General features: G+C 42.6%; 1 protein-coding gene across 2 annotated transcripts in view; it reads left to right on the top strand.

Moving 5' to 3' along the window:
• The window catches only part of Pcsk6 (proprotein convertase subtilisin/kexin type 6), a 181,108-nt gene that overhangs the window by 39,809 nt on the left and 124,547 nt on the right, over positions 1 to 16,752 (top strand). For both annotated transcript variants that reach the window (XM_047539423.1, XM_047539422.1), the window contains exon 2: positions 9,407 to 9,511. In XM_047539423.1, coding sequence (XP_047395379.1) covers positions 9,407 to 9,511 — 105 coding nt within the window. The remainder of the gene's footprint in view (positions 1 to 9,406; positions 9,512 to 16,752) is intronic.

The raw sequence follows: 16,752 nt of genomic DNA, 5'->3' as shown, positions 1-16,752 counted from the left end.
TCTTTCTGTGTATCATTCTCCTCTCCAATAGTTAGAGATCTGGTTGCTCTTAATACATTGACGAATGTGATCAGTCCCCTGGGGGTAACCTATCTGCCATGTCCTCTGACTGCACCTACCCTGGTAGGCTCCCTCCCCACCTGCTTGGACTCTCAGTGGGCTGCTCTCTCCCTTGGATTCCTTTGGGTCCCAAAACCCAGCATGGACACCTTCCTCACCTGCTGGGCTCCAGCAGTGCCTTGCTCTGGGCTGCCTAGGGTCTCTCTCCTTGTCTCTTCCCCACGCATGTCACATTCTGCCCCTTAGATGGCATTAGGATGGGATTTTTCAGGAAGGGGAAGATTTTTACACCTTATTTTTAAATCAAAAAATAATACTAATGGGACATTGGAATTAAGAATCTGGTAAAATGACTAATTTCACATAGCTATAAAGAAATCTTTCCCTAAGCCATAATGAAACTTCAACTAGTAAACAATTTTTAAATGGAGATCTTCAAAGTAAAGAGGGTAGGATTTTCCAGATAGCTATGTGGACAGTAAAATTATAGGCAAAGACCAAGCTCCTACATTGAGGGCCCTCATCAGAAGCCAGATTATTTGCTTTGGCGACTTAAGGGAAGAGAAAATGAAGCCTGCTAAGTAAAAATTAATGATTTTTGAGGAATTTGTAGGAAATTGAACAGTTTAATTGCAGTTTGGGTGGATGCATGTTGAAGAAAGTAATTTTAGGGAACTGGGAAATTGTGCAATAATCTTAACTTGGGTCAGGATTGTAATTACTGCCATAACAGAATGTTGTTATGTGTATATGTGCCTGAAAATGGGAAGCAGTTTTTTAAAAGTGCTTTAAAAAATAACAAAATGCCCATTCTCTCTTTCTCTCCCCCTTTCTCTCTCTCTCTCTCTCTCTCTCTCTCTCTCTCTCTCTCTCTCTCTCTCGGCTTCCTTAATTATAAATACCAGGTAACCCAGTGCTGGCTAAATATAGGTTTGGTGGCCATCTATATTTATAACTTTTTTCAGACGGAAGTCACTAGAGCAATACAGAATTAATTTGGTGTGTAGGTTTTTATGGGCTCTAATTAGTTTTGTTTTTCTTAAGCAGACCAACTGGGATCAATAGCATTATATAACTGAACTCAGACGACCATGACTTTAGACATTGACTCTTCCAGGAAGCCAAGGCCCTCCGAAGATGCTGGCCCCAAAGAAACAAGCAGCTCCGGAAGCCGGCACACTGCAGCTGCAGAGCGGATGGGGCTTGGAACATCTGTTTCCAGCCAAGGGCAGGCTTTAGGAGTGATAAAGTGAATAGTTTTTTTGCAAAGTCAGAAGCCTCATCTATGGCCCATTCATTTTTGAGACCTTGAATTGTGACATTTCCCGGCTGCTTATCAGCTGTTCCCCTGAGGCAGGATTGAGCTGTGCTGGCCTGGAAAGATGGTGTGGCATTTGGTGAACTGACCAAAGTATGCATTTAGCCCATGCCTCCCCCAAAGCCACCTTGCTGGCTCGCAGGCTGACAGACTTGCGCCTGTGTCTGTAGTCATGTCCATTGGAGAGCTAAGTGAGCGGATAGACTTTTGGAATAATCTGATGTCATTTGGGGTAGACTAAGGGTGCTCAGCAATGGCTTTGCTGCAAATCAGACATGATAAATTAGATGAAACTGTTCTCCATTCCTTCAAATAATGCTAAGTCTTCCGCTCCTCCTTCAAGAAGGTAGAGAGACTCTGGGCTGGCAGCAGCCACTGAGATCCATCAGATCTTCTTCCTGCCCTATAGAAGCAGTGAGGGAGTGTGAAGCTTGTATTTAAAAAAAAAAAAAATGACAGGAAACGCTCTTCCTGTAAACTTCTCACACTTGACTTCTTCCCTCCTGGGTTTGGCTTTGCAAGCTGTGCTCATCCCACCTGAGGGCAGGAGAGCCCTCCTCTGAAGGATCTGCTGGGTGTGCTCACCAGAAATAGAGAATGTAAGCCACTTGAATGGAATATCGATTTATGCTTTGCCTGCCTCTTGTCTTCAGAGCAGAGAGGCCAATGGGGTCTTGGCCAGGTCACACTGCAGTAGGCGATCTTCCTGACTCCACTGCTTGCTGCAATCTGACCTCAGGGCTATCTCAGGAGGGGTCTGGGTGAGGGCCCAAAAGCAGGACAGCAGTGCCTGGGCTGGGAGGCTCAGAGGTATAGGTCAACCTGCCTCTGGACTCAGGCCTTGCTGGACAACTCTATGTAGGTGGAATGGGGAAGACACTTCACCTATGTCTACTGGGTGTCATTTGGAGGAGCTGAAATTCTAATCATTTTTCTGGTATTTGAGCTCATCCTGTTTGGCAGAGGCCCCGAGGACTGACAGATGACATAGTTCCTGCCCTTGAGGACTTTATCATGGAGGGAAGGAATGGCGGGGAGTGTGATAGTCACATGAGGGCAGATTGGGCCTGGAAGGGGTTCCTGGAGGCAGTGATGCTGAGGTGAAGGTTGAAAAGAGAGGAGTTAGTCTTTTCAGTAGAGGGAGCCAGCAGTTAGGGTGGGCCCCTCACACTCATAGTATCACTGAATGGACAGAGAGTGATGAGGGCAGGGGCCAAGCCTGTAGCTGGGGTGGTGACCTGGCCCCTTCATGTACCCTGTGACTGGCTCTTATTTTATCATCTAAGAGGAGGAAGAACTGGTATCATCAGTCCTAAGAGGCTAGTGGAGGCAAGGGGCTATCTGCACTGTGGGGAGGGGTGGATGGATCAGTTTTAGAGACCATTTAGGACCTCACTTTGGGAGGACTTAATGGTACCTTCCACCAAGATTTAAGAGGAGGAACAGATTGGGGGTGGGGAGCCAGGTGGCTGCTCTAGTTTTGGTGGGAGTCCTGTGCTGACCCCAGAACTTGGCTAGGAGCTAGGGACAGAGGTGGGGGAGGGTATGGCCCAGTCTCCACCATTACATTACAGTGCAGTGTGCTTGGGACTCACATGGGATGAGAAAAGCCATGCAGAGTTGCTAATGCATACTGAGCATGGAAAACCTGTGGGAACTGGTCAGGAAGGGAGGCACAGCTTCCTGGGAAGGGCTTCAACCTCCCCTGGAGTGGCTTCAGAATCCACATGCCCAGTGCAGCCCAGAACTCTACAGCCAAAGCCTCCTTCTGGGGTCAGGTCCAGTCCATGGTGGGTTTGCTCCATCTGCTTGGGTGGTTCTAATGTACACTAAGGTGGGAGCCACCAGGGATTCTGAGTTAGGCCAACTGGCAGTAGCCCCAGGGGTTCGTTCAGATGTGAAGACCTTGGGAAAACCAAGGACTCATCTGGATGCGTTTTAGAGCCATTTGTTTATGAATCTTGCATAAACACACACACATATCTCAACATGTGCATATTTGCATCTATATACATATATACACAAATATGCTCATGTCTGTATATACACACTCAAGTACATGTAAACTTGTATATATGCAACACTTGCACAGTCATATACATGCACATACCTGAATATATACATGTGTGTTTGTACACGCAAGCATCTACAGACACCAGCATCTGAATACTTATATGCTGCACAATGATGCTTTGGATAATGAGGACCTACATATGTAAATGTGGTCCCATAAGATTATAATGGAATTTTTAAAATCCCTCCCACCTTGTGACATAGCTGTCCTAACATTGTAGGGCAATGCATTACCCACGTTTGTGGTGATGCTCATGTAGACCATCCTACCTCACTGCCAGTTATGTGAAAGTACCGCAATATAGTTATATACAGGGCATAATGTTTAATAATGGTAAACAACATTGTTCCTGGTTTGTTATCTACTGTACTATACATTTTTATTATTATTTTAGTGTATACTCCTCTTATAAAGAAAGAGCTTACTATAAACTGTATGTGGCAGAACCACAGACATCTCATGTTTACTGATCTCCAGATTGCATCCAGAGGCCATGTCAAGTGATTGACTTAGACCATTAGTTTGTGTAAGTGACTCCGTGATATTCCAACAACAAAATCACCTAACAAAACATTTCTAAGAGTGAGTCTTTGTTTTAAAGTGATATGTGATTGCATGTGTGCATATATACATATATACACAAATAGGCACACATTTGTATACATATACACCCACACAACTGAATATGTACTTGTATATGTACAACATTCATTCACCCACATACACACACACAGTCGTAGTGGAATGTAATACATGGAACAGCATACGTATCTCCCATGGTCTCTTTACTGGAATGAAAGAAGTGAACACTTGCTGAAGTACTTGACTCTGTGTGAAAGAACCTGCTGCTGAGGACAAGGATCAGGTGCTTGGAATCCTCCAAGCAAAGACTGGCCTTAACTGTGCTAAGAGGTAGAGGGTTGATGATTAAGAATCCTGGCTGTGCTATTGACATGATGTGTGAACTTGAACAAGTTACTTCAATGCTCTGTGCCTCAGTTTCCCATCTGCAAGATGAGAAAAAGCTTAATGTCTAGCTCCAGGGGTTGTTAATTCATTTGAACTTGAAGCTGCTACCTGGGATAGGCACATGCTCAGTCAGTGCTTGCCAACTGAGCCAGGAACACATGGTGAAAGTTTTACTGAGCTGGGAGCATTCAGTTAAAGTTGGGTAACTCCAGCTGGAGATAGAAGTTTGGGGGAGATTATTGTTTCCTGTTAACTCCATACCCTTTGGTATCTTCCTTATTTTGCACCATGTGTGTACATTATCTAGGTTTTTAAAAAAACATCTAATATAGCTTCCTGTTAAAGAGAAGTAAACTGCATTTGACTCTCCTCAGTGTGGGTCTTCAATCTCATTTCTTCCAGTGGTCTGTTGAAAACATTTAGCAAGATTTTTTAATGACATGTTAATGATGTTACCAATCTTATATACTAATATATATAATTACATATCCTTGTTGAATCAAGAGACATGATCATTCAATATTCAGCAAATGACTTGTTTTCTTGAATGGTGTACTCAGACTGGCTTCAGTGAATGCATTGTGCAAATACCAGGGGCAAGAAAGAGAAGAGGAACCTATTGAAATTTTATGTTGGATCTTAAAAAACAATGCCTCCAACCAGTGGTCAGATTCACTGATGAAGAGCAGATGGAGTCCTGGGAAGGCTGCCCGGGATGATGGGGGAAGTTTCTCCTATGCCCCTGGAGAAGGAAGAGGAGGAAGGCACAGCCTGCAGACAGCAGGTGCTCTCTGTGCAGAGAGGCAGGCTGCTCAGATACTGGTTTGAGAAGTGGCATGCAGAGCCTGTGACTAGCACCCACTGGAGCAGAGCCAGTGCCTGGCATCAACCTCACCTCAGGATACTGCTGAAAAGCAGCATCCAGGACAGCCAGGCAGCCGAGCTAGGAAAGTGACTGCTGTAATATCAATGAAATGTCAAACAAAAATCAGAATATATCTGGGCTAGGTGTGTAGCTCAGTGGTACAGTGTGTGCTTATGTGTAAGGCCTTGGGTTCAATCTTCAGAATCTCAGACACACACACACGCACACACACAAAAAACAAACAAACAAACAAACTGTTTTTTTTTTTTTTTTAAGATCACCTTGAATTTTAAAAATGGTTATTATTCTGCCCTTCCCACCTTTTTTGTCTGTAATCGTCCCCTCTTATCTGATGTTTCTGTTTTCAGCCCACCTCAGTCTAATAATATTAAATGGAAAGTTCCAGAAGTAAATAATTTATAAGTATTAAATGACTTTTTATTTTTAAATGACTTTTATAACAGCATATTGTTACAGTTGTTCAATTTTGTTAATCTCTTTACTGTGCCTAATTTATGAATTAAGCTTTATCATAGGTATGTGTGTATAGGAAAAAAATAGTGTATGTGGGGTTGGTGCTGTCTGTGGTCTCAGCACCCAGTGAGGCTCTTAGAACATCATGCCCTGTTGGATAGCAGGGACTACAGTATTCTTATGAGTCCAGCCTCTGTCAGTTTGACCCTGAAGGTATACCAAAAGTGAAGGAGCAGCTTGAACCCTACTACATGTGTCTGTATGTCATTTGGTGTCAAAGGTTGTCACATGGGGAGAATGGGAAGGTTTGGGGTTCAGAACATCCATTATTATATCCAGTGTGAAATTGGGTCTACCTCCCTGGCTTCAGTCTCCCCATGTGTAAAACGGGGCCATCTTTTCCCACAGAGATATGACTCCATTTTACAGATAGACCCATCCATATAATGAAATATTCTTCAGCCTTAAAAAGGAAGGAAATTCTGACACATGCTACAACACAGATGGATCTTGGGGATGTGAGAGCTGAGTGAAATAAGCCAGGCAGGAAAGGACAAATGTATGATTCCACCAGAGTAATCAGATTCAAGTCTCTTCTGCAGATGGCTTTGCAAGGTCAGGGGGTTGCGTTGGCTGATGTTCTTTTCTCTCCTGCATTGAGATTCACCTCTCCAGACCCTCAACCCTCTTGCTGAACTGGATATAAGTGTCCAAAGAGATGTGGCACTGGCTACTGCTGTCCCCAGGGGCAGTTTTCCTGATTAGTCTGTGGGGACCATCTATCTGTTCCTTTCCTGCTTTGCTCCAAAAGAACAGCTTCCATCAGCCTGGACCCTGGGAGTCTTTGCTAAGGATGATCATGGAGGCCCAGAGGCAGGAGGCTGGAGGATCTTGGAACTTTCCTCAAAGGGAGGGTTGGCCACCTCTGGCCTGGCTTAACTGCCCAAAATCCAGGTGCTGCCCTGAATGGTTTCCTGGCCCTCTCTGCCATGGGCCTACTAAGGGTCAGCAGCTTTGCAATTAATCCATTCCTTTGCCAGTGAATTTCATTGAACTCTTAGTTTCTCTATATCCCCAAATGGGATTTGACTTTAATGTCCAGAGTTAAAAGACCAAAATTCACCTCCCAGGGATGGTGGCCACTTATAAGCAAACATGTTGATTAAATACTGCTGTAGGTTGAGGCTTCCTGATTGCCTGTGGCTGAAGAGCAGGTCTAGTGGGCTTCAGGAGAAGTCTTTGGATGCATGTAACAATTCATTTAAGAAGAAAGCAAGGGGACTTAGCTGTAGGAAGATAAAGAAAAGTGCTTGTGTGTCAAATAGGGTAGAAATAATGAGATTTATGGTGGCAGAACTATGTCTTGAGGTAGAAAATAAACTGAGAATCAGAATCACAGGAAATGATATATCAAGTGCTTACTACCTGCTGGGTGCTCTGCTAACTCTTTCATACATATATATCTCACTTGAATTTTGAAGTAATCAACCCTGCAAGGTGGTCATTATTCATCTCATGAAGAAAGAAAGACTCTGAGAAGGTAAGCTGAGGTTAGTCAGCAGAAAGGGGTCAATTTAGGTGCAGACCCAGATTTGATCTGAGAGGGAAGTAAAGGAGCCTTGGAGAGAACTTAGGGAGAGATTCCATTTCCCAGAGCCGGCCACCATTTTTTGAATGCCCTCTAGGCGCTAAACTAAGCACTATGCAGCCAATACCTACTTGGATTGACATGACTGTTGTAATATTTGATGTTCTATGTTTGTAAGCAACAGAAACATACCAGAGCAAATCAAGTGAAGAAGGATGTTCTTTATTTGCAAACTAAAGGAATATCACCTAATGCCAAGTATAAGAGGTAGCCAAACTGCCAAGATTGCTGAAAAGGAGAGCTGAAGGTTGGTAAAGAAAAGTCTGGCAGGGCCCTGTCTTGCATACCTGCTTTGTCTTCTTGTGCATAGATATGGAACTTGATACTTACAACATCCAGATAACTCTGGGTCTCTGCCTAGGCCACTCAGCTCTGCTGGGGTCAGGTCCAGACAGACAGAATGACTGTAAGTGAGATGGGGACAGCCAGTGGGGTGCTGTGTTTTGGGTAGACTTTAGTCCTATTCAAGTAAGTTGAAGCTGTAACTCATATAGAACTCATATAGAAGGTTTTACTCATATGGAATTGAGATTCACAGGGGTTGAATGACTGCCTAAAGTCATGTGGCTAATGACAGGATTTGCACTGACTTATCTGACTGAAACCCATGTTTGTGATCATTCACATACAAACCACTGGAGAGTACAATTACAATAGGTCCCCCTGTCTGTAGAGGAGATATTCCAAGTGTACCTGAAATTGCTAATTGTGTGTGTGTGCGTGTGTATAAATACACATACATGCACAGACATGCATATATACTATACTAATGGTATATGTATATAGTTATATAATGTATATATTCATGTTTTATATATGTAAAATATATAGTATATTAGGCTAATTTTGTGTGTGTGTACATATATATGTATAGATATATAAGCACATGCTGTTTTTCTGAAGCATACATATACCTGTGATAAATTTTAAAAATTAAATTAGGCACCATAAGAGATTAATAATAGAACAATTATACCAATATACTATAAAACATGAATTATTTATTTCTGGAATTTTTTCCATTTACTTTTTTCATACCCCAGTTAATTGCAGGTAATTGAAGCAAGTAAGTGAAAACATGAACAACAGAGAACTACTATAGTCTTAAATTGCTCCTTTAATCAGAAGATAAGAAAGAAACGATGATTTCACCTGAGAAGGGCAACATGAGAGTCTGTGAAATTCAGTCTCTTTGTTTTAAAAGCTCTTCCTTAGAGGACAGTGACTAATTAGCAGTTTTCTATAACCAGTAAAAGTTAGAACATGAAGCAGGCCTCTGATAATACTGTCCATATTCAGGGTCATCTGACATGAGGGCAAGTCTGCGCTACCTGGAGGGCCAGTGAGGGCCAGCCCTTCTTGAGGACCAGGGTTTGGGCCATATGGCTTCTCTTGGTTCCATCCAGCCCTCAAACTGAAATCTGTCCTGAAAAACTGCCCCTGGCAGAAAATTGGGACACCAGAGGGGTTCGAATGTTCTCATCTGACCTTTTCACAATCCCAGAGTAGATGATCATGTTTTCTTTGGCTTTCTTGTTGCTCTTGAGAGTGAGTGTTCATTCTTAGATATTTCAGTTTACCCATGGGGTGGAGGGAATAGAGTTTGTTTATAATGAATATTTTGGTGTAGACCTGACTTGACACTAACTTAGTTACTTCAGGGATGCTTGACCTGAAATGAACACTAATTCATGTCTAAAACACTTGGCCAAGATAGTACAAACTTTAAATGATATTTACCTACCACAAGATTTGGCGGAGTATGTGCTTCACTGGAAGTTACTTAGGGTTGTTTATCTAAAAAGGACTATCTAAACCTACCTTCCAGTTCATAAACTCTGTGTGCCAGAGATACAGGTGGTTAGCATGATTGGGGGGGGTGTTTCTTTTGGGAGCACAATAAGCCTCTCACTTAAGGGGAAGGGCTTTGAGGGAAGGGGGTTTGAAGCTGTTTGTAAGACAGTATTAATGGATGGTATCCTGCTTCTTGTTTTGCAGATTGGAAACCTGGAAGATTACTACCATTTTTATCACAGTAAAACCTTTAAAAGATCAACGTTGAGTAGCAGAGGCCCTCACACCTTCCTCAGAATGGACCCCCAGGTACACATGGGCAGGATACTTTCCTAGGGACCAAAGTGTTCGCCTCTGCAGTCCTAAAAATAACTGAGTCTTCATTGTAATGTCACTCTAGATAGATGTTAGTTTTCCATATTTTCTTTAAATGAAACAAGGCAGAGTAGAGCAACTTATCAGACCATTTTAAATGCTCCAAAAAATGGGGTTCCTCATCGGGCTTGAGAGTATAAATTCCTGGACTGAGAGTGTAGCTCAGTGGTAGAGCACTTGCCTTACATGCATCAGGCTCTGAGTTCTTCCCCTAGCACTGGAGGGGAGGGGATATATAAATTAATTGGAAGTGACCTTCACATGAGGGTAGATCTCTTGATATTTAAAAATCAACAGAATACACAATAATTACAAAAGATACATATGTAAATTGTACCCATAAAGCAAAACCACTAGACAGTTCAAGCAAATATTATAATAATAAAATTAGAGATTAAACAGTTTAATGTTTTTGTGATTGTCATTAACACAAACCATAATGTTTATCATGAATTTTAAAACAGGGGCAATAAGAATATTTTTTGCCTTAAAAATTCATGTGATCTCTGAGATTAAAACTAACATGATTTGAAAAGGGGCTATTTATTGGGGTGGTTAATTAGACTTCCTTTCTTATATAGATTCAAAATCAATATTTGACAAATATCAGTCAATAAATTCGTGGTAAGTTTAAAATTTTAAGATGGTCAAGTGAGCCTTTGATGAGTTCATTAATTCAACAGGTGTTTTTGAAATTCCTGCTCTCTGGCTAACTCTGCCCACAGCAAGGCCCGTTGAGCTAGTCAAGGGTTGATTACAACTGAAGCAAGAAATAGAAAAAGATATGATGTATCACAGGACAGTGAGTGCTAGGAAGGAAAATGAAGTTCTTGTGAGAATCAGTAGCAACACCAAGAAAGAAATGTGGCTATTGATGAACCATAATTTTAAATATGGGAACCATCTTTTATTAAAAGCAGTGCGCTAAATGCTAGTCTGGGCTCCTAGCTGGTATACAAAATTATTTCTGCTAATCCCAGAGAACATTTATAATACATTTTCCATGGAAGAATGGGTCTCAGTGTTGCCCCAAACCACCCCAGACAAGCATGGCTCCTTTTGTATTGACAGGTCTGAGGGAGTGGGAGAAGCAGTTTTTCCCTGGGCCTGTACTGAATTACCTTTCTCTGGAATATCTCTATGAGGGTTCTGTTTTAAGCCCATGAGGAAGTGGTCCCCATGGAGCTCATGAATATATTTCTTGAATGTATTTCTGAATTCATTTTGTAGACAGATGGATGAATGCATAGGTAGATGGACATACTGATGGACAGATGGATAAGTGAGTGGGTGAATGGATGGATAGATAGGTGAATAGATAGGAAGAGATACAAAACATTCTGAAAACCCCATTATTCTTTCACAGCAAGGAAAGGAATTTGTTTATTAAGGGATTCCTGTGTGCTTAGGCACTTTAATATACATCATCTCACCTAATTACAGGGGCTATGATTATACCTACTTGCACTCACACCATGGAAAGTGCAGGAATGGTTTTCAAAGGGGCAAGTACATTTTCTTCCTCTAGCAAGCAAGGCCAAACTGTAGTTTCTCGTATCCCCAGAGTGGGGCAATTGGGGAAGGACAAGCAGAACCCATCAGTATGGGTACTCTGTGCAGATTGTAGTATGGAAAAGGTAGACTGTAGTGTGGGTTTTGTGAGGTTGAAAGTGGCCTGTCATCTGTCATCTTGGAGAAAATGCTAAGCTAGTAAAGAGTTGCGGCACTGCCCCACACAGTTTCACTTTAAGCAATCATTCCATCTGTCCTGTGAAGACAACATGCTCCTTCATCTGAAGTCTTTGGAGCTGTTAGATTGCTACCACACAGAGCGTTACAATGAATGGCATGCTATTTGCATGCAGGAAGCCCCCTACATAGGTGCACTCTGCAGAGACACCAGGGCAGTGGTTTTCTAGGTTCCCGTTCCATGGGTGCTTCCAAGAATTAAGTCTGTTTCAATTGTTAGACTGGAGGCAGAGTCAAAATAAGGAGCTTTAATCTGTAGTTTGTCTACCTCCTCTATTTTCAGTGACTAAATTTTAAAATTTTAATGGTATTCAACTGATGGTTCTTCCCTTCCTTCCAAAAATATTAACTGTGAATATTAATGGTGAGTGCAGAGTTACCCAGCTGGTCTCTGCACTGGTGAGCCCACAGCAAAATGTGGGACAAGTGGCTTGTGCCTGTGCGATTCATGCAGGTGGTGGGGACAGGCTGGACGGAGGGCTCAAGTGTCTCAGTCATGCCTCCTTCTGCAGTGTCTGACCTGCTCCGTTGATTCATTTTAGGTGGGTCTAAAGTTCTATATCCACTTTGAGTCTGAGGGCAAAGTATTCCCAGTAATCAGCTGGGCCCTTGAAAGAAACAGAAGGAAAGATAGACTTGTTAGGCAAAGATTCTGGCAGTTAAATTTTTCAAATAAAAATCCCTTTTCACAGAGTTTCTTAATAAGCTTCTGGCAGGGCCGCTATCAAAGCATCCTGCCAATAAAGAAGAGAGAAAAGGTAAATAGCCTGACCATCCTAGCCCTGCCTGCAACCTCCACATGATTGGCTGATTGTCTCCCACAGTTCCAATTAAAGTTTTAGCCCCAGGGAAAGCATATAGACATCTGAACCAATTATGAATTCAGAAATTCCTCTGTTTACATTAGTCCAGTTTTAAGGCAAGCCGAATCAATTAACTGTCAGTCTGATGAATATTTACTTTGCCTAGTCATTCCAATTAAATATTTGTTGAAATTAGCTGTTTTATATAAGTATTTAGTGTTATCTTTCACTGCAGTGCATCTGAACTGTCTTCTACGTTAGAAGAGCCTTTTTATGACACCTTAACATCTGGAGAGTTGTGTAATTAATATTATTAATAAAAGGAAAAGATGATTTAATATTATTCAGACACTGGAATGCGAAGTTACCATTATGTTGGAATGACCAAACTGGAAATGAATGTTATAGGACTTAGGATAAAGTTCAATGGAATACAGATGGTATTTTATTTAATTAGCTCCAGCCTCTATTGTGTAAAAGTGCTTTGATAAATGATAGAATTTACTGTCTATCTCAACATAACATAAAAACTTATAGAGTGTACATGTGTTACAACAGACCAAAACACACAGAAAGGGCAGGCCATACCAGGACTTGCTTCTTCAATCACACATATACTTGCGTACACACACAGTTACACCCTTATTAAGCGTCTTTTTGCCCTGACCCTGTGCTAGCTTTGCACCATTGGTTTTTCTTATATTTTTAATTACCTTTATTTGATTTTTTTTTTTTAAACCATCTTTGAAAAGGGCCATTTTGCTCAAATTGCTTTGTTGCTCAGCCCTATCCTGGAGAGAACAGCCCAAGTGTTCTCAGCGTGCAGTATCAGTCACTGGGTTTTTCCAAGGGCTGTCATTTAAGCAAACTGAAAGCATTTGTTTTTAACTTGTTCTTTTGCCAAAAGTCTGGAGAAGGGTGGATGTTACAGGCGCATCAGCCAATAGCTGAAAGGGCTCACAAATTTTTTTTAAATTACTTGTTCTGATTCCATTCCAAGCTGGCTTATAGTTAGACGTTGCTGCCTGTGTCTTCCAAACCTTACATTTTAGCGTGATGACTCGGGTTCAGCCCTTTCCTTCCCTTCGGTTTTCAGCCAGATGGATGACGGAAATGGAAAGATAAAGATACTATTAGGGAGGCCCTCCGTGGCTCCTTCCTGGGCTCTGGGAGGCTTCAGTTTGATTCTTCATTTCAGTACTTGAACATAACGAAAGTTGCAAAAAACGATTTCAAAGACTGGAGTAGGCATTCTGTTTTGTAGGATGGGACTTTGCCCCCAGAGTTTAATCAGAGCTCAGGTTTCTTTCCAGCAGTGATGCAACGTTTAAGCAGATCTTTCCATTAACCACAGATGGAATTTTATCTGACAGTTTTGTGTGCTAGAGCCATTCAAAGTGCAAACAAACAAAAAGTTCCTGGCAAATAACAACACACAGGCAGTAAGTGACCAAATTGGTCTCAGGAGTCAATGAATTGTGTCATGGCTGGGAGCAGGAGCAGGCTACTGCCCAGGCTGGGTCTCCCACGTGGAGAAGGAGAACACTGGCCATTCTAACTGGCAGTCCCCTCTGAGCAATGCAGATGACAGGGACGAGTCATCTTTCCATAGTTTTGATACAACCTAAAGGTTCTAGTGGCATGGTTCCTCTGAATTGGTAAAAAGTTTGAATTTTAAAATATACCCTAAAAGACAGTGTTTTATTATTGCACCTGCATACTCTATATTTCCACTTAGGTGTCTCAAAGACACCTCAGAGTCAACATGTCCCGCACTCGGGCCACCATCTCTGACTTTACCTCTGACTCAGAAGCATTCCTCTGCATTCCACACGGAAGCCAGCAACCTCCCTCTCCCAGTCTTGTCATTGGTTGGGGCCCCTTCCACCTGCTGCTCAGTTGGCCCTGCTCACATCTTATCTCCTGCCTTAGTCCACACACATATCTTCCCTCCCCTAAATCACAGCGTGGCCCTCCTCACGGGCCTCCTGTGAGCATCCTCACTCCTCCACTAGTCTGCTCTCCCTGCTTCCAAGAGAACCTATGAGATACACTGGAGCCACCATCCCTAGGATGTCCTACCCCTCCCTCCATGACCCTCCTTGATCTGCCCCTGAGCTCGGTCGACCACACTAGCCTTTAAAGCCTTCTTCCAATGACTTCACTCTTCCTCTTCATTCAGCCTTTTCACAGACTGTTCTCCACCCTCCCCCACCTCTCTCTCTTCCCCACCCTCCCTTTTCGGCTCGAATATCCCTGCTACCGGAAAGCCTGCACACAGTCCTCAGACTTGGCCTGCTCTTCCTAGCAGTTGTATGTTTATATTCTAGATTTAGCCTTGGATTGGGAGCACACAGCAGTGTTTGGTGGAAACCTTGAGGACTAGTTTAGTGCACTTGAGATCTGGTCAGTGACGGCACTGACAGGAGAGCTGCGGAAGGTCCCTAGGAGGCTTAGATCAGCAGACTGGGGAGTTTGTCCAGTATTCCAGACAGAACTGAGGAAAGGCGATGAGAAGGACCTGGTCTGTAGATAACAGAGAGGAACTTGTAGGTAGGCTTCTAGACTGAGTTAGAACATCTTTTGTTCTTGAAACATGGAAACCCATCTCTTATCAATACAGTATAAAGTTCTTGAGAGCCAAGGCCATGTCTCATTTGTTTTTATTCCTTTATCAGTTCAGCAGCTTCCTAATAAATAGTAGACAGATGCTTAGTAAATGTTTATTGTAATGTATCTCAATTTTCACAGATTAGTCTCATGTATACAAGCATATCTGTTATTTGCTTATCAGCTCCTCTCTAAATATCTTAGATATAAATTGTGGCTTACCTTGGTTAACTTATAACAAAAATTCTAAAGGGATCTGGAATTAATGAAGCCTTGTCCCAAGTTGCTAAAGCTAAAATAAGTACTAACAATGGCTGGACCTTGGGCATGTTGACTAGCATCTGATTTCATATGTATATTACTGTGCTAGGGCTGCCGGGGCCAAGTGCCACAGACTGAGTGACTTACACAACAGAAATTTATTGTCTCACAGCTATGGAGGCCAGAAATCTCATGTCAAGGCATCACAGGGTTGGTTTCTTCTGGTCTTTTGCAGATGGCTGCATTCTTACTGTGTCCTCACATGGTCTTCCCTCTGTGTGCATCTGTATCCTAATCTCCTCTTCTTATGAGGACACCAGTCAGATTGGATTAGGGTCAACCTTAATGACCTCATTTTAACTCAATTACCTCTTTAAAAACTATCTCAAGGGACTGGGGGGTGTGGCTCAGTGGTAGAGTGCTTGCCTAGCATGCGCAATGCCCTGAAATAAAAAAGAAAAAAAAAGACTGTCTGCAAATACAGTCACATTCTGAGCTACTGGGGCTTAGGACTTCAATGCAAATATCTGGAGAGGTTCACAGTTCATCCAAAATGATAGATGAAAATAGGCTATGGCTGCCCATTCTTTTGTCTGTGACTGGAGGGCAGTGACAGGTATTGGGAAGAAGGGTACTTCTTGATTCTTCTCAGCAAAATGGGAACTAAGTTACAAATGAATGAACAGCTTCAGTTTCCCAAAGTACTTTGGCACCCACTATCCCATTTCCCAAATTGATCGTCAAGCAGGGATCTTCTGGATCTTAGTTGATTTCCCACAAAAAAAAAAAAAAAGCCAGCAAATACCATCCAGTAGCCATTAATACCCAATCACATGTTTAACTCAGAAGTCAGGTCTATTTTTGGTTGTACTATATTTTAAATCTAAATTGTTACTTCATTTCTTCCTTCAAGGAACTTAGTGATCTCCTTTTGAATACCACATATTACCTCACACTCAAACACATTGGTGAACAGAACACAGATCCTGTTCAGGTGGGGCTTGGTGGGCAGCAGAGGATAATCACTTCATCCCTGTGCTAGTCAGCTTTCTATTGTTGTGACAAATCCCTAAGATAAATCAACTTAAAACTAGGAAAAGTTTATTTTGGCTGTGGTTTCAGAGGTGTGAGTCACTTGGTCCTGTTGTTTGGGGCCTGTTGTAGCACAGTCCATCACAGTGGGAGTGCACAGGAGACATCCTTGACCTTGTGGCCACTAGGAAGCAATGAGATAGGCAGGAAGAGACCAGGGTCCCAATATCCCCAAAAGGGCATTCCCCAAATGCCCTAACTTCCTAGGCCCCCGTCCTAAAGGTTCTGCTACCTCCCCATAGCACCTTGTGCTGGGGACCAAATCTCAACTCATGGGTTTTTAAGGGGCACTTCCAAGCCATAGCAACCCCAAATCCATCCTGTCACAGATAGGGTCCAGGATCGCTCATTTTTAGGCTTTCTTGTGTTTAGGATTCATTTTCCAAGTTGTGTGTGTGTGATTTTGAAAGGTGAGTCAGTGTGTACCACTGTCCCCTCCCCTTCCTTTTTACGAAGAAGGGAAGTCTGAATACCCCATGTAGACATTATGAAGCATCTGGTGAAGAGACCGCGCCTGAAGTGTCAGCGAAAGTGAGAGTGCGAGCACACTCATTCTGCCCTCCCGTTGGTGCTAGCCCTCTCAGTAGAGGGAGAATTCTTTAAATCCACAGTACTTTTCCCAGCACAGACAGTTGCATACATAGGGTGAGACAGTCCAAG

This window comes from Sciurus carolinensis, chromosome 2, assembly GCF_902686445.1.
Source record: "Sciurus carolinensis chromosome 2, mSciCar1.2, whole genome shotgun sequence".
Taxonomy (NCBI): domain Eukaryota; kingdom Metazoa; phylum Chordata; class Mammalia; order Rodentia; family Sciuridae; genus Sciurus; species Sciurus carolinensis.
This window is presented reverse-complemented; position numbering and strand designations above follow the sequence as displayed.